The 26,075-nt window shown below is 54.1% G+C and overlaps 2 protein-coding genes across 2 annotated transcripts; one reads left to right on the forward strand and one right to left on the reverse strand.

The window, feature by feature from the left end:
* The first annotated feature begins 1,338 nt into the window (after positions 1–1,338).
* On the forward strand, positions 1,339–12,981 carry ARL8A (ADP ribosylation factor like GTPase 8A). Its single transcript, XM_030818645.1, has 7 exons — positions 1,339–1,654; positions 7,642–7,722; positions 8,059–8,132; positions 10,284–10,377; positions 10,558–10,625; positions 11,157–11,227; positions 11,872–12,981. Exons 1-7 carry the CDS (start codon positions 1,532–1,534, stop codon positions 11,919–11,921), a joined length of 561 nt encoding a protein of 186 aa, XP_030674505.1. The 5' UTR covers positions 1,339–1,531; the 3' UTR covers positions 11,922–12,981.
* Positions 12,807–23,549, reverse strand: GPR37L1 (G protein-coupled receptor 37 like 1). Its single transcript, XM_003264557.4, has 2 exons — positions 22,762–23,549; positions 12,807–18,632 (listed from the first exon to the last, which is right to left on the reverse strand). The coding sequence occupies exons 1-2, from the start codon at positions 23,389–23,391 to the stop codon at positions 17,817–17,819; spliced, it is 1,446 nt and encodes a 481-aa protein (XP_003264605.1). The 5' UTR covers positions 23,392–23,549; the 3' UTR covers positions 12,807–17,816.
* Between the last annotated feature and the right edge of the window lie 2,526 nt (positions 23,550–26,075).

A 26,075-nucleotide genomic window follows, 5' to 3' on the forward strand; every position in this document is an offset into this window, starting at 1 on the left:
CATGCCTGTAATCCCAGCACTTTGGGAGGCTAAGGCAGGCAGATTGCTTGAGCTCAGGGCTTCAAGACTAGCCTGGACAACATGGCAAAACCCTGTCTCTACAAAATATACAAAAATTAGGCGGGCATGGTGGCACATGCCTGTAGTCCCAGCTACTCAGGAGGCTGAGGTGGAAGAATCACCTGAGCCCGAGGGGGTGGAGGCTGCAGTGAGTCAAGATCCCACCACTGCACTCCAGCCTGGGCCACACAGTGAGACCCTGTCAAAACAAACAACAACAAAAAAAAAACCCCAGAATATTATGCTAGCCTAAACCTTGTGATTCTTCTACTTTGGTAACTGTTTGACTATTTGGGGTCATTTAACTCCAGTTGATTGGGCAGATATGGTTGATATTGATAGTTTACCCACTTTTGACTAAAACAACAGACTACATATGACTACATTTGAAAACCAAATCCCAACGGGCAGCCAGCATAGGCTGGGGACTGCCCGAAGCCTGAGCCTACCCGGGACAGCCAGCTGGGGTTGTCAGCCTGCCTGAGCAGGCCCTGTGGGTGGGTCCTGCAAGGAGGGAGGCAGGAGTAAGGCATCTTTGCAGGCACTCCACACCCACTTCAAGAGGAGAACTATCACTTCTCCTCCTAAAGAATACTCTGCTTTTCACCAAAACAGGGCAACATTTTCCTTTGTCACAGATGTTCCTCACTGGAAACCCCCTGCTAGGACTGTATCTGTTTGGGTATCTTGGGGATGCTGGTGAAAATCCGGAGCAAGTTCAAGCGTCCATTTCACTTGGGGCCAGAGGCTTCCTAACAAGTGGTCGGGGTAAACTGTGGTGAACAAAACAAGATGGAGTATTAAAAGACCCGAATACGGTTGTCCTCTGCACTGGGTGCATTTTGAGAGGATGGGACTGTACCCAGGGATGCTCAGAGGCAAGAGTTCAGGGACAAAAAAGCCTCCATCTGCCTCCCTGTCGTAGAGATCTCATCTCCGTGTCCCGGAAAGTGGGTGACCCACTCTCCTTCAACCTGGAAAGGCTCCTGCTTAACCGGGACCTCACCCACCTCGAGCCCACCACCCTTTAAGAAAGGGGGTGCCAGTCAGGGCGCGGCAGTCGAGGACAGGGTCTAAAATAAATTAGACCCCATTTCCCAAGCGCCTCTCGACGCCAGCTGCCAGTCAACCCCCGCCGCTGAAGCCTGAGGGTTCCCTGCTCACTCCACCTGCGGGTGCGGCCCCTGGCCCCCCGGCTCCAGCGAGGGAGGAGCGCGCGCTCGGGTGCGAGCAGGACACGGCCCGGCCGCGCGGGAGGGCGGCGGCGGCGGCGGAGGAGGAGGGCGCTGAAGCCACACCCATCGGCGAGCCGATTCCGGGGCAGCGAGTCGTCGGCCGCCGCGCTCGAGCCTCCGCCCGCACCGAGCCGCGGGACCCGGGCCGTACCGGGGAGGGGCCGCTCCGGGCCGCAGCGCGAGGGCAGCGAGGGGCGGCGGGGACCTGGCACCGGGCGGGGCCGGCGGCAGCGACCATGATCGCTTTGTTCAACAAGCTGCTGGACTGGTTCAAGGCCCTATTCTGGAAGGAGGAGATGGAGCTCACGCTGGTCGGGCTTCAGTACTCGGGCAAGACCACCTTCGTCAACGTGATCGCGGTACGAGGGCGTCGGGCGCGGGGTCCCCAGGCGCGGGCCGCGGGTCGGGCCTGTCCCCGCCCGCGCCGCGCCCTGCTGAGCCGGGGTCGCCGCCTGGCATGGCCGGGCACGGCCGGGCGCCAGGCGGGGGAGGAGCCGGCCCCGAGCGCTTGGGGCCTAGTACGGCCCGTGCCGTGGGGGACCGGGGCGGCGCGCGACCTGCTCTCTCACCCGGGCCGTTACAGCACGGCTGGGAGCAGGGGAAGGGGGACAAACAGACAGGGCCAGTGCCATGGGGCAGGCGGCACCGAGGGGCTCTCGAAGCAGGAGGGACCCGCTGCCAGCTGAGACGGGCCCCCTCTGGCCCCCGCGCAAGGGGGTATGACGGAGCGAAAGTGCCCGGGCCTTCCTGTCCCGCGGGTAGAGGGTCACGGGACGGGGCGGCCGAGAGGCTTGAGGAGGGGGTCTGGGCAAGCCCAGCCCCACCCAGAGGGCTCAACCCCCTCCTTGCCGGAAGAGGAAGCCCCGGCCCTATTGAGGGGGAGGGGAGGTATCCCCCGGGGTAGAGGAGTCAGCTGAGGCCCTTGGCTCAAGCCCAGACTCCTCCCCAACTTCTCCCCGACCCTCAGGCCTTAGCTGGGGGTCCAGGGAGGATGGCATGGTAACGGGAGTTTGGACACTCCGTCTGGCTCAGAAGTTGCAGAAGCAGGTGCTCCCGACAAGAGAGGATGAGGTGTAGGGGCACTGCCCACTGGGGCCTTGGGAGAGTGGCTCTAAGGGCTTTGGGTAGTCAACACTGAAGTGGGTGATTGTAAGTCTTTCAGTGCCAGGGGAGTGGTGGGGAAGGAGTTAAAATTGCTCTCAAAAAAAGGGGAAGATGAGCTCCATGGGTGTGAGCTGAGGCTGCAATAATGGCTGCGGCCTGCCTGTCAGAGCCAGGCTAGACAGGGCTTGTGGGTTGAGGAAGCATGGGACAGGGGCTGGGGTTGTCCAGGGACCTGGCCCCAGTCCCAAAGCTGAGGTTTCCAACAACTGTGAGTTGGCCAAATAGTAACCAAAGATACTGATGAGATAGGTCAGCAGAGGAATGTATCCAGCCAGCCTAGGTACCTCTACCTGTCCGTGTTGTTGCCCCGCCTTGCAGAAGATGGGCCTCCCCAACAGTTCTCAGCTTCCTAGAAGGCAGGGGACGTCACTTCATTGGACCTGAGGCATGAAGGCAGATGGAAAGCTCAAGGGGCGGGCATCCTGTGGTTACACAATTGAACACTGGCTTCCTTTCCCACACATGCTCTGCAAATGACCTCTGCCCTTCCTCGACCCAGTGTCTCCTGTCTCCTGACCTGACAGGGCAGGATCTTCAGGCCAAGTCTGTGGTTTTGGCGCAGTAATTTTTGGAGCTAACGCCCCTGGGCTCTGTCTGCCTAGGCTCTGCCCTTGGGGTCAGAGACCCTCTGGTTAAACTTGGCATTGACTTAGGCTCTTGGAGTCCCAGAGCAGTCACGTAACACCTGGACTCTGACCTGACTCTGCAGGCCTAGGTGGCTTGGCTTCTAGGCGTTTAGGTCTGAGAAATGCAGCTGGGCCTAGGTATCTCCTCGTTCCCCAGGGTATTACTACAGCTGTGCTCTGGGACAGGGATCCACAGGTACCCAGGTGGGTTCGGTTTCTGGGTCTGCAGTTGAGCCTTTGACAGGAGGGCCCCTCTAGACCAGCATCATATCCAGAGAGTTGGAGACTATAGCAAGCCAGAAACAGAACCCAAGAGTCCCACATTCCCCTGCCAGGGTGAAGAGTTTCTGTGATATACAGGAAAAGTCCCCCATCTCCAGCCCACATGGTCCCCTTTTTTATCTTAAATTTGCCACTTCCGCTGGCACATTCTAAAAGAGCAGGCAAGCTAAATTCCCTTCTTTAAAGAGGCTTCCCGAGGAAAACCACCCCATGTGGGCTGCAGTTGGAATTCCAGTGTCCCGGTCACTCCAGTGTTTTCAGATCCTCTGGGGCTACCACACTGGCATTTCTGCCCACCCCAGGTATAATCACAGCTGAGTGTCTTCCAGAAAGAAACGAAGAGTTGGGACCCCTGGGCTCTGTTCCCATGCCTACCACTGAATTTCTGAATTACCTTTGCCTGTTCATTTGGCCTCTGTTTGTCTCAGATCTTTCGCCATTGGGTTTTTTTCTACTCACCCTATGAGGTCTGGCTGTAAATAGAAATTGAGTTTAGTGTGTCTAGCTGCTCAGCAGGTTAACGTGAGCTGGAAAGAAATTATATACAATGCTTCTAAGAACCTGAAACATTGGCGGGGCATGGTGGCTCACGCCTGTAATCCCAGCAATTGGGAGGCCAAAGTGGGCGGATCACCTGAGGCTAGGAGTTCGAGACCAGCCTGGCCAACATGGCGAAACCCCATCTCTACTAAAAATACAAAAATTAGCCAGGCATGGTGGTGGCCACCTGTAATCCCAGCTACTTGGGAGGCTAAGGCAAGAGAATTGCTTGAACCCAGGAGGCGGAGGCTGCAGTGAGTTAAGATCGTGCCGCCACTGCACTCTAGCCTGGGCAACAAGAGTAAACTCCATCTCAAAAAAAAAAGAACCTAAAACATCCTTTGAGTTCTGAAAAAGTTGTGATGCTAGAAAAGTGGGAGATGTTTTGTCCTAGGAAACAATAGGGTCATTTTCAAATATTTAAAAGTATCAAAGACTGTCCTATGGAATAACTAGTCTTGGAGTGCCCAAGGGGACTTAGGAACAATGGGTGGACATTCTAGGAATAATAGATATTTTTTTCTTTTTTCTTTTTCTTTTTTTTTTTTTTGAGACAGAGTCACGCTCTATCGCCCAGCCTGGGAGTGCAGTGGTGCAATCTCGGCTTACTGCAACCTCCGCCTCCCAGGCTCAAGCAATTCTCCTGCCTCAGTCTCCCGAGTAGCTGGGATTACAGGCATACACCACCACGCCTGTCTAATTTTTGTATTTTTAGTAGAGATGGGGTTTCATCATGTTGGCCAGGCTGGTCTTGAACTCCTGACCTCAGGTGATCTGCCTGCCTCAGCTTCCCAAAGTGCTGGGATTACAGGTATGAGCCACCATGTCCGGCCGGATTTTTAACTCAATATAAAGAACTTTCTGATAGTTGGAACTGACCCAAGAGGGGATGGGGCAGAAGGGATTGAAGTCTGAGACAAGAGGTTGGGCTGCATGACTTCAGGTTACTTCCAACCTTAAATGAGGAGCTTATGAGACAGGGTGGCATTAGCAGGGAAATTAAGTCATAATCTGATTCCACCATAGCTCCAATTCACAGCTGAACAAGACCTACTGGTGCTGGGGAGCCTGGCTCCTTGAAGGCCCTCCCAGCATCCCCCTCTGCCAAGGTCACATTCTGCCAGGCGGGGCTTCTCATTTACTTGGTAGCCTGTGGATTTTCTAGTTGCCAAAGAGCAGTGATGGTTCCCCATGCTATATCGAAACCATTTCCAAGCATGTTGTGAGTCTTATTTACAGTTCCTAGGAGACCGAAACCCTTCTCCCCAGTTTTACATTCAGAAACCCTGAGGTCCAGAGAAGTTCAAGTTTCTTATCCAAGCACCGCCTGGGATGAGAGACAAACAAGAACTGGGCCTCCTTCCTCAGACTCTATTGTCGGGGATGGGGTAGACTGCAGCAAGCTGCCAGGGTTTGGGTAATTACCGCACACTTAATTCTCCCTGCTTAGCTAGAAGAAGCCATTCCCTCTTCCTCAGTGGTTCCTAACTTTTGGGGCTCTCAGATCTTTTTGATATCTGAGAGAAGTTAGAGACCTTTTCTCCAGAAAAATGTACACACAAACAAAACTTTGCACACACACAGATTGTGTACAATTTCAGGGTGTTCAGGGGATCTCTGAAGCCCAACTGTGGACCTCAGGTTGGAAACTGCTGCTGGACCTTGTCATTGGGTGTCAGTCCTGGGTATTCAGTTCTTACATCATCCTAGGGCCCTGATGAATAGGTGGTTCCTGCAGATAAAAGGGAATTGGGCTGGGTGCGGTGGCTCACGCCTGTAATCCCAGCAATTTGGGAGGCCGAGGTGGGCGGATCACGAGGTCAGGAGATCGAGACCATCCTGGCCAACACGGTGAAACCCCGAATCTACTAAAAAAAAAAAAAAAAAAAAAATTAGCTAGGCGTGGTGGCACGCGCCTGTCGTCCCAGCTACTTGGGAGGCCGAGGCAGGAGAACTGCTTGAACCCAGGAGGCAGAGGCTACAGTGAGCCAAGATCACACCACTGCACTCCTGTTTGGGCGAGAGAGTGAGACTCTCTCCAAAAAAAAAAAAGGGAATCAAAGCACTCTATTCAGATGGGACATCAGGGGTCTTCATGTGGACTTGGAGGCACCAAATAAGAGCCGATCATCTCCTACATCTTGGCTAATGGTCAGGGCCCCTGATCTCTTTATGTAACCCAAGGCAAATTATTCCTACCAGCTGGTGGAAGAAAAAGGCATGGTAAAGGAACAGGGCTTGGCCGGGCACCATGGCTTACCCCTATAATCCCAGTGCTTTGGGAGGCCCAGGTAGGCAGATCACTTGAGGTCAGGAGTTCAAGACCATCCTGGCCAATGTGGTGAAACCCTGTTTCTACAAAAAATACAAAAATTAGCTGGGTGTGGTGGCACATGCCTGTGGTCTCAGCTACTGGGGAGGCTGAGGCAGGAGACCCTCTCTTGAGCCCAGGAGGCAGAGGCTGCAGTGAGCTGAGATCACATCACTGCACTCCAGCCTGGGCCATAGAGCAAGACTCTGTCTCAAAAAAAAAAAAAAAAAATAAGAAAGAAACAGGGTATCACCCTCAGGTTCAACATTGAGTGAGCCTCATCTTTTTTTTTTTTTCTCTAGCCGGAGTGTTGCTCTGTCACCCAGGCTGGAGTGCAATGGCATGATCTCAGCTCACTGCAACCTCCACCTCCTGGGTTCAAGCGATTCTCCTACCTCAGCCTCCCAAGTAGCTGGGATTACAGGCACATGCCACCACACACAGCTATTTTTTTGTATTTTTAGTAGAGATGGGGTTTCACCATGTTGACCAGTATGGTCTCCAACTACTGACCTTGTGATCTGCCCCCTCAGCCTCCCAAAGTGCTGGGATTACAGGTGTGAGCCACCGCGCCTGGCCGAGCCCCATCTCTTTAGCCTGCTTCCAAGGGATAAGCAGAAGTGTCCTACCTGTGAGCATGGAGATACGACCTGGGAGGGAGTTGGGTCTGGCCTTATTTGAAGCCTGTAGGTAGTTTAGAAGAATCCAGAAATCTTAGAGACAATACAGAATGGATTTTGGAAAATGGAATTACAGTCAACCCCCCAGTATTCAGCAAACATTTACTAATGGTGTTACTATAGACCTGGGTCCTCTCCCAGGAACTGTTCTTTCTAGTGAGGAGACACATAGATAAGTAAGCAGACAATATAGAGTGTAGGTTATCCTTCCCAATAACTGGAGGACAGTACAAATAAACCGAACCATGGATAATCCAGAAATTGCTTGGCATGCACTGTATTTTCAGGATGACCAATATACTCTGCCCTAAAAAGTTTGATTTTTTAGTTTGAAAATGCATCTGCTTTCTTTGAGATTCTCCTTAACTATTAGAACATGACTTGCTTCAAGTTCTCTTGCTGGAAGGTAATTTCTTCTTCCTCTCCACTGGAGAGAAAGTGGCGTCAGTTACTACAGAGAGATGTAGGTTAGACTTGAGGAAGAATTTTCCTTTAGTCTAGGCAAAGAGATTGAGACTGTCTGACAAAAGCGGGTCTCTTCACAGGACATCCCCAGGTGTAGGCGGGACACATAGGTTGGTGATAGCCCATCCTGCCTGAAAGCATGGGATGAGCAAGAGTACCCCACGGTGGGAAATCTAGGAAGCTCTGGCCTGGCCTCTGCATGGTTCTCGCAGCCTCTTGGTCTGCGGCGGGGGCATATCTATTTTTGCACCATTTCCCATTCTGAGTCTTCTTTCCAGTCAGGACAGTTCAACGAGGACATGATCCCCACTGTGGGTTTCAACATGCGCAAAATCACCAAAGGGAATGTGACTATCAAGGTGAGGGCCCAGAAGCTTGGGGGGTGCAGAGGACTGTGTGTGTGTGTGTGTGTGTGTGTGTGTGTGTGTGTGTGTGTGTTGGGGAGGGCAACGGAGGCCCCTGGGAGGAGCGAGCTGAAGTGGGGCAGAGGCCAGGGTCCCCCTGCTGAGGAGCTGGGAAAAGAAAGTAGAAGACTTCTAAGGTAGACAGAGAGGGGGATGGAGAGGGGGGAGAACTGGAGAGAAAGCCGGGGAGGCAGAGGAGAGTAGGGCAGGGTAGGAGGGGGCATTTGAGACCCAAGACACGTTTTGGTGGCCTGCCCACTACTGAGGCTATCTCACCCTCTTCTTGCTCAGCTCTGGGACATTGGGGGACAGCCGCGTTTCCGCAGCATGTGGGAGCGCTACTGCCGAGGAGTGAGCGCCATCGTGTAAGTACATGGGAGGCATCGCCAGACTCCAGCCTTACCTGGCTCCCCTAGCCCTGCTACCTTCGAGGACCTCAGAGGCGCAGGGTTTTATTAGACCTAATCCTTGGTTCATGACACAGTGTCGGTCCATGGCCTGCCTTTATTTTGCATGCCACTTGTTTCTTTTTGGATAAATGCCCTGGGCTCTCACTACCCAATCTAAGAAACAGACTATAGACTATTAACCAGCATCTGTGCATCCTCTTCATTGACTTGTCTCCCTCCCCTCAACCCAAAGTCACCACTGTCTTGAATTTTGTGTGGTTTAAATGATTCTTTTTTTTTTTTTTTTTTTGAGATGGAGTTTCGTTCTTGTTGCCCAGGCTGGAGTGCAATGGTGCGATCTCGGCTCACTGCAACCTCCTGCTTCCTAGGTTCAAGCGATTCTCCCACTTCAGCATCCCGAGTAGCTGGGATTACAGGCATGCGCCACCACACCTGGCTAATTTTGTATTTTTAGTAGAGACGGGGGTCTCTCCATGTTGGTTAGGCTGGTCTTGAACTCCCGACCTCAGGTGATCTGCCCGCCTCCACCTCCCAAATTACATGCATGAGCCACCGCGCCCAGCCCTCTCTTGCTTTTTAAAAATAATGCTTTTTCGGCTGAGCATGGTGCCACACACCTGTAATCCCAGCTATTTGGGAGGCTGAGGCAAGAGGATTGCTTGAGCCCAGGAGTTTAAGGCCAGCCGAGGCAACATAGCAAGATCCTGTCTTTAAAAAAATACAATAAAATAAATTTTAAACATTGAAAAACGGCAAGGCATGGGCCGGGTGTGGTGGCTCATGCCTGTAATCCCAGCACTTTGGGAGGCCGAGGTGGGTGGATCACGAGGTCAGAAGATCGAGACCATCCTGGCTAACACAGTGAAACCCCATCTCTACCAAAAATACAAAAAAAATTAGCCAGGCGTGGTGGCAGGCGCCTGTAGTCCCAGCTACTCGGGAGGCTGAGGCAGGAGAATGGTGTGAACCCAGGAGGCGGAGCTTGCAGTGAGCCGAGATTGCGCCACTGCACTCCAGCCTGGGTGACAGCGAGACTCCGTCTCAAAAAAAAAAAGAAAAGAAAAATGGCAGGGCACAGAGGGAGGCCAAGGCAGGCAGATCACTTGAGGTCAGAAGTTCAAAACTAACCTGGGTAACATGGTGCAACCCCATCTCTACAAAAGTACAAAAATTAGCTGAGTCTGGTGGCACACCTGTAGCCCCAGCTACTCAGACGACTGAGGTGGGAGGATCTCTTGAGTCCAGGAAGCTGAGGCTGCAGTGAGCTGTAATTGCACCACTGCACTCCACCCTGGGTGACAGAGTGAGACCCTGCCTCCAAAAATAATAGGCCAGGTGTGGTGGCTCATGCCTGTAATCCCAGCACTTTGGGAGCCCGAGGCGGGTGGATCACGAGGTCATGAGATTGGGTCCATCCTGGCTAACATGGTGAAACCCCATCTCTACTAAAAATAAAAAAATTAGCCGGGCATGGCGGCATGCGCCTGTAGTCCCAGCTACTTGAGAGGTTGAGGCAGGAGAATCGCTTGAACCTGGCAGGCAGAGGTGGCAGTGAGCTGAGATTGCACCACTGCACTCCAGCCTGGCAACAGAGCGAGACTCCGTCTCAAAAATTTTATTAATAATAAAATTTATTCTATATATATATATATATGCCCAAACAATAGATTGTTTAGAATAAACAATAGGTTGCTTTTTAACCTGATAACAAAAAGTATCTTGCTAAAAGAAACCTTCTAAGGTTTCCTTTGCTTTTTTCACTCTAACCTTATTTAGTCTTTCCATGAAAACGTAAGTGGGTCACTTTGAGAGGGACTTACAGCTAATCTCAAAGGGCCCACGCTTTTCCACATGAGTAACGGCTTCCCCAGAGTAGCACTTGGAGGCTAATGGCAGGCCTCAGGAGTCCCTGCAGCTGTTCACTCCCATAGACTCAGAAAACATCCGTGGAGCACCTGCCTTGAGCCAGGCCAGGTAGCCCATGGATCCCGAGGTGACCAAGCTGCAACAGATGCTTTCACCTCCAAGCAGCAGCTCCTTCTCTTCCTTGCACCACCTCAGCTTGTGGTGTCAACATGCTTGTCCCCACCCTGCCTTTTTCCCCAGGTACATGGTGGATGCTGCTGACCAGGAGAAGATTGAGGCCTCTAAGAACGAGCTCCACAACCTACTGGACAAACCTCAGCTGCAGGGCATCCCGGTCAGCAGACCTGAGGGAGCGGGATGGGGAGGGAGCTGGGCTGGGAAGTCACTGGGGGCAGGTAAAAGCCAGGCATGGTAGGGGCGCAGAGAGGAAACAGGACCCAGGAGGCCAGCTCACCACCCAGACAACCTGGGCACAGCTGCCCTGGACCTCATCCTCGCCCTCCCTTCTCCGTAGGTCTTAGTCCTGGGTAACAAGCGAGACCTTCCGGGAGCATTGGATGAGAAGGAGCTGATTGAGAAAATGTGAGTTGGGTGACTCTTTGTATTACTTTCTGCTCTCCCAATTCCCCAACCACCAGACCAACAGCCTAGGCTTGCTGCTGTTCTTAGTATTAGCCACACGGTGGCAGCAGAGCCGACCTTTTCAGGCACCTCACCCTCCCCATTGTACCCTCTGGGCGCCGTGGCTCACGCCTGTAATCCCAGCATTTTGGGAGGCCGAGGCGGGTGGATCACGAGGTCAGGAGATCGAGACCATCCTGGCTAACACGGTGAAACCCCGTCTCTACTAAAAATACAAAAAATTAGCCGGGCGTGGTGGCGGGTGCCTGTAGTCCCAGCTACTCGGAGAGGCTGAAGCAGGAGAATGGTGTGAACCCGAGAGGCAGAGCTTGCAGTGAGCCGAGATTGCACCACTGCACTCCAGCCTGGGCAACAGAGCGAGACTCCGTCTCAAAAAAAAAAAAAAAAGTAAGAAAAAGGCCCTGCTGTCCCCTAGCCCCAGGCCCCATGGATGTTTGTAGCCTGAGTGGACTCTATTCTGGTTTCCCCCAGGAATCTGTCTGCCATCCAGGACCGAGAGATCTGCTGCTACTCCATCTCCTGCAAAGAAAAGGACAACATTGGTGCGTAGGATTGGGGAAAGGGAGGAGAGGGGAGAGGCATTTCTGGGTGTTTTAGTGGCTCTCAAAGTTTCTTGCTCCACAACTTTCCTTTAAGTCCAAAGCCCTGTGGCTCTTGGGTAGAAAAGGCAGCCAGGCGGCCCAGATTCTGTGGGCACTATCCCAGCTTGTCCCCAAGCGGTTGTGTGATCTCGGGCAAATCGATCCCCGCTCTGGGCTTCACCTCCTCGTCTCTAAGATTCCAGGGCTGGACCTGGTGATCTCAGGTCCCTGCTGGCTCTGACATGCCGTGGCTCTGTCTCTTTCCCAGCACCTGGATTCCGCTACTACTCATTCAGGGCCGTGTGGCGCTTGCCAGCTCTGGACTTCCTGTTTGTTTGTTTGTTTTTGAGAAAGTGTCTCGCTCTGTCACCCAGGCTGGAGTTCAGTGGCACGACCATAGCTCACTGCAGCCTCCAACTCCACTCCTGGGTTCAAGCAATCCTCCCACCTGAGCTTCCCACGTAGCTGGGACTTCAGGTGTGCGCCACCCCTCCTGGCACCTCTGGACTTCTGATACCCTTAGGTTTGGTTTCTTGGGCCTCTCTGCTGCCCCAGCATGGCCAGTACTTGCAGGCCTTATAAGCTGTTCTCTTTTCTCCCGTCAGACATCACCCTACAGTGGCTTATTCAACACTCAAAGTCACGGAGAAGCTGAGACTCCAGCCCTTCTCCCTCAGACCAGGGACCGTCATCATCTAAACCTGAAGCCGAGCTCCCCGCCCACCCCTGTCGTCCCCCTAAGCCCACCCCTCCTCACCCAGTGTGAGGAGGACCCTCTGGGGACCCCAGAGTCCTGTTCTGCTGAGGTTTGAACTCCTGTTTTTATTGTAAAATAAATTGCCCCCCATTCTGGTCCCCTAACTTCTCACCCTTCCCCCCTGCCTTTGTCCAATCACCCAGCCCTGCCTCCCTCCTAACAGCCTCCCTGGGCCACAGCCCCCACCCCTGGCTTTTCCCCGGCCCGCTCCTGTACCTCCCTTTTCAGCACTCTCTGTTATTGTCCTGTGTGTACAGTATATATATGTATATATATTTTAATTTTTTAATTTAAGCAAAGACTAAAATCAACCATTTGATGCTGCAGGGGCCTTTCAGGATCTGGGAGGGGGCAGTCTGGAGAGAAGGAGGGAGACGCAGGTGGACTTGGGGCAAGTTCAGATCAGGAGAGGTGCAGGCTGGCACCTGTGGCAGGTACCAGCCTGGGCACTGGTGGCCGCCTCCCTGTCCCGTGTGTTTCCACCGCCCAATCTGGCTTGTCCTGGCAGTGCTTGAATGCCACAGGCTGGCAGGGGCCTCCGGGGGCCCCTCCCCTCGACCCCTAGCCTGGGTAGAGCCACCAGGTACGACGACCAGGTACCAGAAACCACCAGACACACGGGGCAGAAAGCCAGCGTCCATGGCCCAGCAGCCCCCTCCTGCCTGTTCCTGGCTCCCAGCTCCTGCCCCTCCCCAGGGCCCCCACCTCCACGGCCCACTTCATTTTCTGTTCTCATTTTGCAGAGTTGCACAAGGAGAGAACTCAGCATGGGGGGTTGGTTCTTTGGGTTCTGTTTGTTTATTTGTTTAATTTAATGATTTGTAAAGTGATGTTCCTCTTCCTTTTTTACACTTTTCAGCTCATATTTAACCTCTGTTTGGAAAATGATTCTTGTAACTGTACATTTTTTTGCCTCCTAATAACAATGACAACAACAAAAAAATGACCAGTTTTGTGTTGGGGGGGTGTGTGGTGCCGGTTACTTTTCCGCAGTTGGCATGGGTTGCCCTACAGGGCCACCAGCACACCCCCGCACGCTGGGCACCAACAGAGCCACGGAGCGCGAGCACGTGCCCGCCCGGGGAGCACAATGATGCTGCACAAAACGGCCTCCCACACGTGCGTCCAGGCTCTTGCGCCACCTCCTTCTCATTCTCTTTTCAGACTTTCATGTAGTCCCAGCTTTGAGCCAGCAGCTGCCACTTGGGGCTGCAGAGCTCTGTTGAGGGAACTGCCCAGGGCTGGGTAGAGGTGGCAAGGGGACAGGGCTGGGTGCTGTTTTGTGTGCGGACTGAGCTGCACTCTCCTCAGACCCAGTTCAGGCCTCAGCCCCTCTTTCCCAAGCCCTGGATCTCACCGACAGCCAAGGTCGAGCCAGAACCAGAACCCTTGTGCCTCGGGCCCCCAGTTCCTACCCCAGAAACAGTTAACTGTGCTCTAGGGGTAGGGCTGGGCCCACAGAGCCTGGGGGAGTGTTACCGCCTTTGCTGCCTCTCAGTTAGTGTCAATGCTATGGGTTTCCTGGTAGGAGCCCTGCCCTCGCTTCTCTGCCGGATTCTAGTCCCCCACCCGACCTCACTGTCAGAATTGGTCCTCCCTCGGCACTGCTCACAGCTGCTGCCTCAGAGCCTGGTGGCCCTGCCTGCTCAAATCCGAGGCCATCTTGACCCAGTTTCACAGTAAGCCCCACCTCCTCCTGCTCCACCTCGCTCGGCCTCTCCTTCACCCTGGAAAATGGAGCAGGCCCTTGCAGAACACCCCAGCCCTTCTCACCCCTCCTATTGCATGAAAAAGGAGCCAAATTGTTCCTTAGTCCTGGGAGTGGGGACCTTGACTCCCTGTCCTGGGCTCCCCAGCCCCTCACTTTCACTGGTGCCCAGGGCTTCCTCCTGGAGGCAGTCATCAGACCTGTCAGAGCAGTTCCCTGCCTGGAGAGGCAGTTCCCCACTGCCGGAGAGTTGGAGGAAAGAATGTGGATGGAATTTGGCATCTGAAGCTAAGTGATTCTAGGGTACCTCCCAACTCCTAAGGAAAATGGGACATGCCCTCCTGGCTAAGGAGGTTGAATGGGGGCCAGGGCTCTGTTCCCTGCCCTCTCCTGACTGCAAGCGTGGCTAGATTTTCCTGGGCCTGGGAGCCCGGGAGAGGCCCAGCAATCTCACTCATCTGGGGCTGTTTCCAGGCCGAGGTGCCTTTCTCAGATCCTGTGATCCTCACTGAGGATTGAGGTTTGAGATAAGGGAGCTGGTTACCAGGAAGCAAGCAAGCATCCTCCTTCCACAGTGCCAGCATGCAGCAGGTGCTAATATGACTTAAAGAATTTGTTCAGGGGCCAGGTGCAGTGGCTTATGCCTGTAATCCCAGTACTTTGGGAGCCCGAGGTAGGAGAATCACTTGAGTCTGGGAGTTTGAGACCAGCCTGGACAAACTAGTGAGACCCTGTCTCTACAAATAATCAAAAATTAGCCAGGCGTGGTAGTGCACACCTGTAGTCCCAGCTACTCAGGAAGCTGAGGCAGGAGAATTGCTCAAGCCCAGGAAGTGGAGGCTGCAATGAGCTGTGATCACACCACAGCACTCAGCTTGAGTGACTGAGTGAGATCCTGTCTCAAAAAAAAACGTGCTCAGCCAGGCATGGTGGTACACACCTGTAGTCCCAGCCACTCAGGAGGCTGAGACAGGAGGACTGCTGGAGCCCAGGAGTTCAAAGCCAGCCTGGGCAACATAGTGAGACCCCCCCAGCTCTTAAAACACACACACACACACACACACACACACACCCTATTAAAGTTGAACAGGGAACAGACCATGAGTGTAGGTAAATTGTCATGTTTGGGGCCCTTTGATGCCAAAACCTGGATGCATTTAAGAATCCCCTGGCCAAGCCTGCTCCATAACACTAGAGAATTGAATTCCCAAAGGAGAGGAAGGAATAAAAGGTTCGGGGCACCATGCAAAGTGCTTTATGTATCTTGTCTCATTAAATGACCATAATCCTCTCTGAAGGACAGATTATTCCCATTTTACAGATGAGGAAGCTGAGACTGAGTTTAAGTAATTGCACTCAGGTTCCAGGATAGGTGATGAGAAGGTGACTCCCAAGTGGAGCAGGGAGACCCAGTGGATTTCAGGCTCCTCTCGGCCCTGTAACCTGGCATCAGGATCTGAGGGCTGGTCTGAAGTCTGCCCTTGGGTGAGCGTGTCGGTGCCCCCTCAGAGCATCCCAGCTCAAGTCCACTGCCCACCATGTGCCAACCCCCCCACAAGCCTGGGACCCCTAAGCAACAAACCCTACATTGTTCCCCCAGCTGGCCCAGCCTGTGAGGACAGTGGCTCTTTCCCAAGGCCGCTGGCCTGCTGACTGATTCTGCAAGCCATTCACGTTGGCAGGCCTGGGAGGCAGTGGTAGCAGAGCCCTGGAGCCACCATCTCTCCCCCTTCATCTCTGAGCCGGCCAACCAGCAAGAGGGAGAGGTGGAGGGCACCCTTTGTGGAGGAGGACCCCTAAACAGGATGTTGAGGGGTCTGACTCCCCTGCCCTGGACTTCACCTCAGTTCACCCGGCCCCTTCCTGCATCCCTTAGGAAGCTGGTGGTACCTCTGGGCCTGGCGGGTGGGTGGAGAAGGAGTTGGGGAAACTCGGAGGAAACGGTCCCCAGGAGCTTCAGCATGACAGGCCTGCCTTTGGTCCCCTCTCCAACCTGCTCCCCCACCCATCTGAAGTTTCTACAGACAGAGCTGGGGGCTTCAGTCACCGTGGCAACAGGTCTGCTGAGAAATGGGTGGGTGTCACTCCCCAGCACAAAGGGTGTGTGCATGGCGGCACCATCACCTAGCAACGGCCTCCCTCTCTCTTGGCGGCATCACCCGCCCTGGGGGTGTGTGCCAGGGAGAGAGAACAAGGCCGTTAAGATCCCCAGGAGAGGGGGAGGGAAGCTTGGGTACAGGGCAGGCTGAGGCCAAGGGGTGTGGGTGGGTGGACAGAGGAGAATGGAGCCCCGGGCACTCGGAACCCCTGCCCCTGCCCGTCCCTGGGCCCCCGGGACCCTTCCTGAGGCCGCATGTGGATGCTGTAGGTAGGCCTGGTGGGCAGAAGTCTGGTGGGACCCAGGACAGAGCTTCAGACAGGGGGGGGTGGTTCCAAGGAAAGCTGAGCTCCCAGGCAGGGAATGATTGGTGGCCTGGCTGAGGCATCACTTCTGGTTGATGCTGTGCCAGCTTCCCAGGGACCCACAAGGCTAAGGGTGCCCTCTGGAAGGGCCCAGAGGTGGGGCTGGGGGAAGTGGGACTTCAAGGGCAAGACCCCACAAGAGGAGCTGCATGAAGCGTCTGCCGGGGGCAGTGGGAGCTCTGGCGGGAAGGGTGGTGCAGTGGGGGCTGGGTGGGGGCAGGCGAGGGCAGGCAGCTGGGCTGTCTACAGGCAAAACAGTCCATTCTAAGAAACTGAACAAGAGCAGCCCTCAGAGTGACAAAGGCTGGGAAGCCCTGGGGCTCACAGAGGAAAGACCACTGGACTCCCTCCAAGGGGGGCTTTGTGGAGAGAGAGCATAGCAGAGATGAGGGCTCCAGAGGAGATATTCTCCAGGCTTTTGACTTCCCAAGGAGCATGGGGTTTAGGCCAGGATGAGGACTTAGGTCCTCCGGCTCCCCAAGCCCTCCATCCTCTCTGTCCCTCAAAAGCCATAAAACCCTTGGAGTCGCCAGGGCCACAAGGCTGTTCTGAACATCAGCCACAGGCCAGGCCAGGTCAGGAGAAATTCTCCTCGGCACTGCCAGGCCAGGAAGGCCCAGGTGCATCTGGGCCCTGCCAGAATGTGGCACAAGAAAGTGGATGGGCATAGGGGTAGTTCTACCTAGTTTATTGTTTCTCAAGAAGGGCCTCCTATGGGAAGGCACCTAACAAGGAGTTTGGGACAGGGCAACCCGAGGATCCCAAAGAAAGGAGGAGGAAGGAGAGAGAAATCCTCTGGAAGAAAAGAAGGCACCAGTAGGAGGAGGCGTCCGGGACTGGGACAGATCCGGTCCAGAGAAGAGTGTACTGAGGCCGGGCGTGGCGGCTCACACCTGTAATCCCAGCACTTTGGGAGGCCGAGGCAGGCAGATCACTTGAGGTCAGGAGTTCAACACCAGCCTGGCCAACATGGTGAAACCCCGTCTCTTCTACAAATACAAAAATTAGCCGGGTGTGGTGGTGCACACCTGTAATCCCAGCTACTCAGGAGGCTGAAGCAGGAGAATCGCTTGAACCCAGGAGGCGGAGGTTGCAGGGAGCTGACATCAGGCAAATGCACTCCATCCTGGGCAACAGAGCAAGACCCCATCTCAAAAAAAAAAAAAAAAAAAAGAGGAGTGTGGTGAGCCACATTGGGCTGGCCCCAAGGAGCCCCCATTCCAAGATGGGGCCCCAGATTGGTGGTAGGAAGATGATGCCTGGGAAGGGCACAACTAAAGTATGGTCAGGTTCCAAGGCAGAGGGAGAGAAGAGAGACTGGAACCAAGGGAGGGCAGGCAAAGTTCTGGCTCCCAGCTGCTGGGACTCAAAGTTTCTGGGCAGTTCTAAGGATCTAGAAGCATCACCGCCCACCAGTGGAAAGGACAGGGTTGGAAGGCCCCACAAGGGACAGGAAAGGCCTTGTGTGGGGAGGGGGCTTTGACATTCCCAAACCTTGACAAGAGGAACCAAGTCCATCTCTAGATAGCAAAACAGGCAGCAAAGCGAGACCTATGGGGAAAGAACAGCAGACACCGGCGGGGGTGGCGGCCCCTCCCTCCCTCCCCACTCCTGCTGGGGCCTCAGCAAGGTGTGCCCAGGGGCAGCAGCGGGGGTGACTCCCTGGGCTTGTGGAAGTAGATGGAAGAGGACACCTCGGTCTTAAGCTTGTTGTCTGACCCATTGGCGGCGGAGGCCTCCGAAGCCCTGCCACACTCCTCACAGCAGCAGCAGCAGCAGCAGTCCAGGAAGGCCTGGCCCAGCGGCCTGCAGATGCATAAGAGCAGCACCGGGGTGATGGCGCCCTTGAAGAAGGTGGAGAACTGGTTGATGAGGCCCAGGAGGTCCAGGGTCTGGCGGGTCAGCTCGGTGGAGAGGTAGGCCACCACGATGTTGCAGACGTTCTCTGGGAGGGTGCAGAAGGCGTAGACCACGGTCAGGCCCACCACGGTGCTGTTGAGCTGGCTCTCACACTGCTCGTGCTTGCTGGCCCTGCACTCTGACTTCCTCCCTGGAGGGCCTCGCACCCGCCACGTCACCAGCTGGCAGGTGACCGTGAAGAGGATGGGCAGGCAGAAGTAGCAGCCAAAGTACCACCACATGCGGGCGTTCTGGTAGGTCATCACCAGTGAGTACAGGGACTCGGGCAGGCTGGCTGAGGGTTTCATGATGCACGAGTCCAGGGTGCCCATGGTGGGGGCGGGCTCCTGTGCCAGCTGCCACAGCAGGAGCTCGGGCACAGCCAGCGTCATGGAGCCCACCCAGATGACAGCCAGCTTGGCCAGGATGGATTGGCACCGCTCAATGGGCCTCACCTTAGGCAGGGTGCTGGTGGCCACGTGGAAGCGGTCAATGCCCAGGGCACAGAGGCTGAAAGTCGTGACTCCCAGAGAGGAGACCTGTGGGCAGGATGTGAGGGAAGAGAGAAGCACTTGGTCAAAACCTATGGAGACAGGGAAGGACACCTGGCTTCTGGCTCAGTTAGACCACGAATTGAGTGATAAGCATAGAAATTATAATAATGGGCCGGGTGCGGTGACTCACACCTGTAATCCCAGCACTTTGAGAGGCCCAGGCAGGCAGATCACTTGAGCCCAGGAGTTCGAGGCCAGCCTGGGCAACATGATGAAACCCGGTCTCTATTTAAAATACAAAAAAATAGCCTGTCATGGTGAGGCATGCCTGTGGTCCCAACTACTCGGGAGGCTGAGGTAAGAGGATGGCTTGAGCCTAGGAGGCTGAGGCTGCAGTGAGCCAAGATCACGACACTGCACTCCAGCCTGAGTGACAGAGCGAAACCCTGTGGAAACAAGGAAGGGAAGGGGAGGGGAGGGAGGGAGGAAGGAAGGAATTATAATAATGATAACAACTCCAGTTAATGAGCATTTCCTATGGGTCAGGCACTTTATGTGTCATCACATTACCAATCAACCACCTTACTGTTGAAAAAGCTCAAGCTCAGGCAGGAACAGTGAATTGCCCAGGACCACACTGCTGATGAATGGTGGAGCTGAGGTTTACACACACGCCTGCCTCCTTCCCCCTTGTTCTTTGCCTCTCAGGCTGGGGGATGAATGGCCTGGCTCCCATAGACCCTGATACTCTCTGACAGACTTTGGAAAATCATCTCCAAGGAAGAACCAAGATAAAGACGTAGATGTTCTGGATCTTTGCAGGTCCTTCCACTTCCCACACCCCATTATCTGCATGCCTGGGATGAATGGTCTTGGGGAACATGGCTTGCGCGCTCACACACACACACACACACACACACACACCACGGTTCTGCTCCTGGCCCTGTCCGGAGAAGCCCAGGGCCTGGCTATGTGGGGAAGTGGCCCCCCTCGGAGCAGCCTGTGCCCACCATGCCTGCACTCTATTCATCAAGCGCATGGAAAACCACCCTGTGAGCCAAGAGGAAGCAGCCTGAGCGGCAGGGGAGGAGAGTGCCAAAGAGCAGGAAGGAAGAGGGGACCCTCCCGCACCATCAGACGCTGCTCGGCCACACTCAGGGATTGTGCTCAGATCCCCCTCCTGTCCAAATTCTTCCCTCTTCTGGCTGGGGGAACACAATCCCCGGCTTTTAGCAGGGCCACCAAGTGTTCTTTGTGAGAACCCCAACCCCCTCTCTTGGCAGGGGAGCCCAGGCCTGCGGAGGCACAGTAGAAACGCCATTCTCTCTCTTTTTTTTTGAGAGTCTCACTCTGTCGCCCAGGCTGGAGTGCAGTGGCGTAATCATGGCTCACTGCAACCTCCACCTCCCAGGTTCAGGTGATTCTCCTGCCTCAGCCTCCCGAGTAGCTGGGATTATAGGCGTGCACCACCACGCCCAGCTAATTTTTATACTTTTAGTAGAGATGGGGTTTCACCATGTTGGCCAGGATGGTCTCAATCTCCTGACCTCGTGATCCGCCCACCTCGGCCTCCCAAAGTGCTGGGATTACAGGGGTGAGCCACTGTGCCCGGCCCTGCCCTTCTATTTCACATCTCAAAAATATCTCAAGTTTTATTCCAAGCTGCCCTCTCCTGCTCCCTCCTTAACACCATCCTGAGATCCTCCCTATAAAAGGCTGTTGCCGGGCGTGGTGAATCACACCTGTAACCCCAGTACTTTGGGAGACCAAGGCAGACAGATTGCTTGAGCTCAGGGGTTAGAGATCAGTCTGGGCAATATGGTGAAACCCTGTCTCTACCAAAAATACAAAAATTACCCAGGCGTGGTACCGCATGCCTGTGGTACCAGCTACTTGGGAGGCTGAGGTGAGAGGATTGTTTGAACCTGGAGGCGGAGGTTGCAATGAGCTGAGATTACACCACGGCATTCCACTCGGGGTGACAGAATGAGACTCCGTCTCAAATAAAGAAGAAGGGTGTTGTGGGTGACAAAGTGAGACTCTGTCTCAAAAAAAGAAAGAGTGTTTTCTCCCTCCTCCTGTCCCACCACCCAGCCTAGAAGGAAGACTCTCTACCGGTCTGTGGATCATCTCTATCTTCCAGGAGGTGTGGAGGGGCTGGCCCAGGAAGACATTACATATGTCAGGACCCACAGTCAGGTAGGGCCAGGTGTTCATTGACCTACCAGCCACATGCAAGCAAGAAGTCGTATGTGTCTGCCCTTTTCCCCTTCTCCTCTATACCATGCCCAAATAAAAACCATCATCAATTGATTCGAATTCTAAGCACTGTATAGACATCACCCATTTAATCCATTAAGAATTCACCCAGATAGCTATTATTATTATTATCCCCAATTTACCAATGAGGAAATTGAGATTTAGATAGTTAAAGTAATTTACCAAATCACGCAGCTAGTGATGGGAAAAGCCCAGTTTCTAATCTAGTCTGCTCAATTTCAGAGTCCTGAAGCATGCTTGCCTACGCATGCACAGCTCACCTGGGTCATGAGTACAAGATGATAACTAAGATGCAAAGGCTCTCTCCAGTTGCAGGGTCTTTTTTTTTTTTTTTTTTTGAGACAGAATTTCACTCTGTCACCCAGGCTGTGCAATCTTGGCTCACTGCAACCTCTGCCTGCCAAGTTCAAGCGATTCTCCTGCCTCAGCCTCCTGAGTACCTGGGACTACAGGCGCGTGCCACCACACCTGGCTAATTTTTGTATTTTTAGTAGAGATGGGGTTTCACCATGTTGGCCAGGCTGGTCTCGAACTCCTGACCTCAAGTGATCCGCCTGCCTCGGCCCCCCAAAGTGCTGGGATTACAGGCATGAGCCACCGTGCCTGGCACAGGGTCTTCTTTCAGGGTGGAGTACCTTTGTACCACTGTTAGTCAGTCTCCCTGGGTTGGGAAGGACAGGAAAGGACTGTACCCACTGCTGAGACTCAGGGAGTCTGTCCAACTATGACATCATCATTGTTACATGGTGAGGTGGGGACAGACCTTGGAATAGGACATGTGTCCGTATGCCTGATCCTGAGCCCTTCTTTGGCCAGGCAAGTCCCCCTTGTCATGCAGCATCATTCACAAAGGAACAGCAGCTTCACAGGGAGGCCACAGTCACTCCATTACACTCCATGCAGCCAAAATTTGAAAGACTGTTTGCTTATTTTGTCTTATAGAGAGATGGTGGCCTTGCTGTGTCTTGCATAAATGCACACATCAGTATGTTTCTGCAGTGTTTTAAGTTGTCTCTCTATGCTCTACATATCCCTTGACACCATGGACTTATTGTAGACGCTCCCAGAAGTGAGGGCATAGTGGTATACTTCAGAACTGTGAAACAGGCCAGCTGGAAGGACCATCTGGTCTACCCGCCCTGGTTGGGAGATAAAGAAATTGGAGAGGTAATGCAACCTGCCCAGTGACACCTGGTATGTCAGTGGCAGAGCTGAGACTAGAGCCCCCCATTAGCTCCAGTGCCCAGAACCAGGTATCCCTTTCAGAGAGGATCTAGGAAGTTGCTGGTGGAAATGACAACGATAACAATGAGAATCCCAGCAGGGAGGGAAGAATGGGGCGGTCTTTTGCTTCCGGTGCTTGTATTCTCGTGGAGTGGATGTTGACTTGATCCAGAGGGGTGTGAAGGAAATTGGGCTCTCCCTTCAGGCACTCCTTTGGGAGGCAGGAGATGGAGGAGCAGCGAAGGGAGCTGTGGGAGCAGGGCAGCGGCAGGGGGTACAGAGGAAAGAAGAGGAGTCACAACAAAGGACAGAGGGATCTTGGGTGGGACAGGGGAGAAGGGCTGAGGAAGGGAGAGGGCAGCTTAGGGTCTGGAGAAAGTGGCAGAGACCTGCCTTGAAGTTGCTCCCGAAGCAGAAGATCAGGCTGGGGCTAGAACCCAGGGGCCCCACACACCCGCCTGTCCCCCTGGCCTGCCTACTTCTCTTGAGAGCAACCGGAAACCAATACCGTATTTATCTCCTTCTCCAAGGTAAAGGAGAAGCAAGTCAGAGCTCCAAGACTCAGGTTTTGCACACCCACAAATTCCATTTCCAAGGACCTGATGGAGACTTTGAACCCCTTCCCTGGATTGCAGCCTCCCAGCTGAGCTCAAACAGAACACACACTCACCTCCATGAAGGGCACGGCCCGACAAGAAACGTCACCCAGTAGCCTCTGCTTGGTGATCTCGTTGAAGATGACAATAGGGAGGCAGAAAAAGAGGACCAGAAAATCCCAGAGGGCCAGGCTGGCAAGGATGGAGTTCCAGGCGCTCTTCAGGTAATAGCTGTGCCACACGATGCACATGACCGACAGGTTGCCCACGATGCCCACCGCAAACACCACCAGCGCCAGAAGCATGATGGCATAGGCACTGTAGGAGCTCTCGGTCACCGGATACAGGGGGTTCTGGATCTGCAGCCTCTGCCCCGGTGCCCCCGTCAGATTGCCCCTCAGTTCCTGCCCGCTGTCTGGGGTGCCCCCATCCTTGTCGGGGTTAGGGCTGGTGGCCACCAAGGGCTTGGTGGGCTGCAGGCCAGCAGGGTGAATGGGCCGGGGGTACTCTGCCCACTCCTCAGGCACATACTGCTGCACGCCCTTGGCCTCCTCATCCTCGGTGCCCCTCTTGGATCGGCTCTGCTGCTCCTGGGTCTCGGCTCTGTGCCTGCCCAGGTGCAGGGGGGCACCCCCAGAGACCCTGCTTAGCCCCACAGCCAAAATCACAGCAAGAGAGACAGCCAGGGGCCACAGCCACCGCATGGCTGGATGAGCAGGAGACAGCCAGCCCAGGAAGAGCAGGTGAGTGCAGGGGGCCCAAGAGCTGGGCTCCAGAGAGGCAGCTGGCCGGCTGGATCCGCCTCCAGTCAGGCGTCTGGCATCACTCGCCTGCCCTCCCTCCCAGCCTCCGGCCACAGGCCGGTCAGGGCCCTCTGCTGGACACACAGCACTCTTTGCTGCCCTCACACATCTCGTCCTCCACGACGCCGCTTCTCAGGCCCTACAGCATGTCAGGCCTTGGGGCCCTGAGAGGGCACCTGCTTCAGGCCCCTGAAACTAGGGAGGAAATGTGGCCTGCCTAGGGTGACACAGGGAGGTGGGGCAGAATGGGAACTGGGGCGCAGGTCTGCTGATTCTAAGGCAGCTCCTCCATTCAAAACTCAGCAATAACCATCACTGTCACTTATTGAACACTTACTAGGTGCTAGAACTCAGCTGTTTCTCAATTAACCCTCGATTAATCTCAGATCACAAATCTGAGGTTTGTAGAGGTCAGTCACTTGCCACATAGTTGATACAAGGCAGAGCAAGGCCCACAACCCAGATCTGACTCCAGATATTTCTAATTTTTTTTTTTTTGGTTGCCCAGGCTGGAGTGCAATGGCACGGTCTTGGCTTACTGCAGCCTCCGCCTCCTGGGTTCAAGTGATTCTCCTGCCTCAGCCTCCTGAGTAACTGGGATTACAGTTACTGTAGTGCCCACCACCATACCCGGCTAATTTTTGTATTTTTAGTAGAGACAGGGTTTCACCGTGTTGGCCAGGCTGGTCTCAAACTCCTGACCTCAGGTGATCCGCCTGCCTCGGCCTCCCAAAGTGCTGGGATTACAAATGTGAGCCACCACACCCGGCCTAAAACACCATATTCTGAGTCAGACACAAGATGTGTGGACATTTGCAATAACACGTCTTCACTGACTACGTGCTGTGTTCCAGACACTCAGAATACAAAAATGTAAAGGATCTCTGCCACCAATGAGCTTTCGGTCCAGAGAAGGAAGTAAATGTGTAAGCTCAGCATGATAGATGCTATGAAAGGCAAGGGTCATGATGCTGAGGGAACCCAAGAAAATCTGGGGGGATCTGGAAGGTCTCCCAAGCAAGGTGATATTTGAATGGATTCCAAGAAATGGCTGTGAGCTTGCCTGACAGACTACGGGAAGGGAGGGTGCTCCAGGCAGAAGACACAGCACACACAAAGGCTGGGTGATGTGGAAGTGGGTGATGTTCCCGCAAGACAGCAAGTCTATCAAGGGAACTGGAGTGCAAGGGAGGTGGGGAGACAACATGGGCACTTGGGACAAAGAGCCTGGAAATATCAGCAGAGGAGGAACTAGACTGTAAAGGACTTTGTATACCAAGCCAAGGAGTTTAGATTTTATCCCATAAGCAATGGAGAATATCACAGGTTGTTAAGCAGACAAACAATGACTCAACTAAGTTATTTTAGAGGGGTTCCTGATGGGCAGCTGGGGTCCTAGCAATCTGGAACAGGAGGATGCAGAGACGGGGGGATTTGTTGGGAGGCAGTGGGTGATGGAGAGAAGCCCAGAGTCAAGGAAAACCAGCAGCTTTTAGGGGCTTTGGCTGTGCATAGGAGGGAGAGGTCAAGGCAGAGCCCAAGCATGGGGTGGATAGTGAATCCACCCGGCCACATTAGGGAGGCACAGTTCTGAGGACGGACCACATGATGCCCAGGAGAATCCACTGGAGAACTAACCCAAAGACCTGCCCCAGAGTGAGTCAGATCATTCCCTCCTCCCAACTCCCACGGCATTATGCTGCTGTCATTGAAACCTACCACCTTCACCAGCCCAGCCAACACGGTGAAACCCCATCTCTACTAAAAATACAAAAATTGGACAGACATGGAAGTGCACACCTGTAATCCCAGCTACTGGGGAGGCTGGGGCATCAGAATCACTTGAATCCAGGAGGCAGAGGTTGCAGTGATCTGAGACCATGCCACTGCACTCCAGCCTGGGCAACAGAGCAAGACTCTGTCTCAACAAAAAAAAAGAGGGCCAGATGCAGTGGCTCATGCGTGTAATCCCAGCACTTTGGGAGGCCGAGGTGGGCAGATCACAAGGTCAGGGGTGCAAGACCAGCCTGACCAACATGGCAAAACCGCTTCTCTACTAAAAATACAAAAAAAATTAGCCAGGCGTGGTGGCAGGCACCTGTAATCCCAGCTACTCAGGAGGCTGAGGCAGGAGAATTACTTGAACCCAGGAGGCGGAGGTTGCAGTGAGCTGAGATTGCGGCCAAAGTACTCCAGCCTGGGCGAAAGAGCAAGATCCTGTCAAAAAAGAAAGAGGAAAGGAAAGGAAGGTGGGGGAGGGGAGGGGAGGGGAGAGGAGAGGGGAGGAGTGGAGAGGAGAGGAGAGGAGAGGAGAGGTGTGGCTATTTGAGGATTTGGGTAACTAGGATCATCCATCATCTGCAGCATCACCACTCACCAAGTGCCACACTCTGTGCTAAATGCTTGCTATAATTGTCACTTAATCTTTATATTATTACCCTAGACTCTGAAAGGTAAGGCAATGGCCGGACACGGTGGCTCACGCCCGTAATCCCAGCACTTTGGGAGGCTGAGGCGGGTGGATCACGAGGTCAGGAGATCGAGACCATCTTGGCTAACATGGTGAAACCCCGTTTCTACTAAAA

The sequence above is a fragment of the Nomascus leucogenys genome, chromosome 9, assembly GCF_006542625.1.
Source record: "Nomascus leucogenys isolate Asia chromosome 9, Asia_NLE_v1, whole genome shotgun sequence".
Taxonomy (NCBI): domain Eukaryota; kingdom Metazoa; phylum Chordata; class Mammalia; order Primates; family Hylobatidae; genus Nomascus; species Nomascus leucogenys.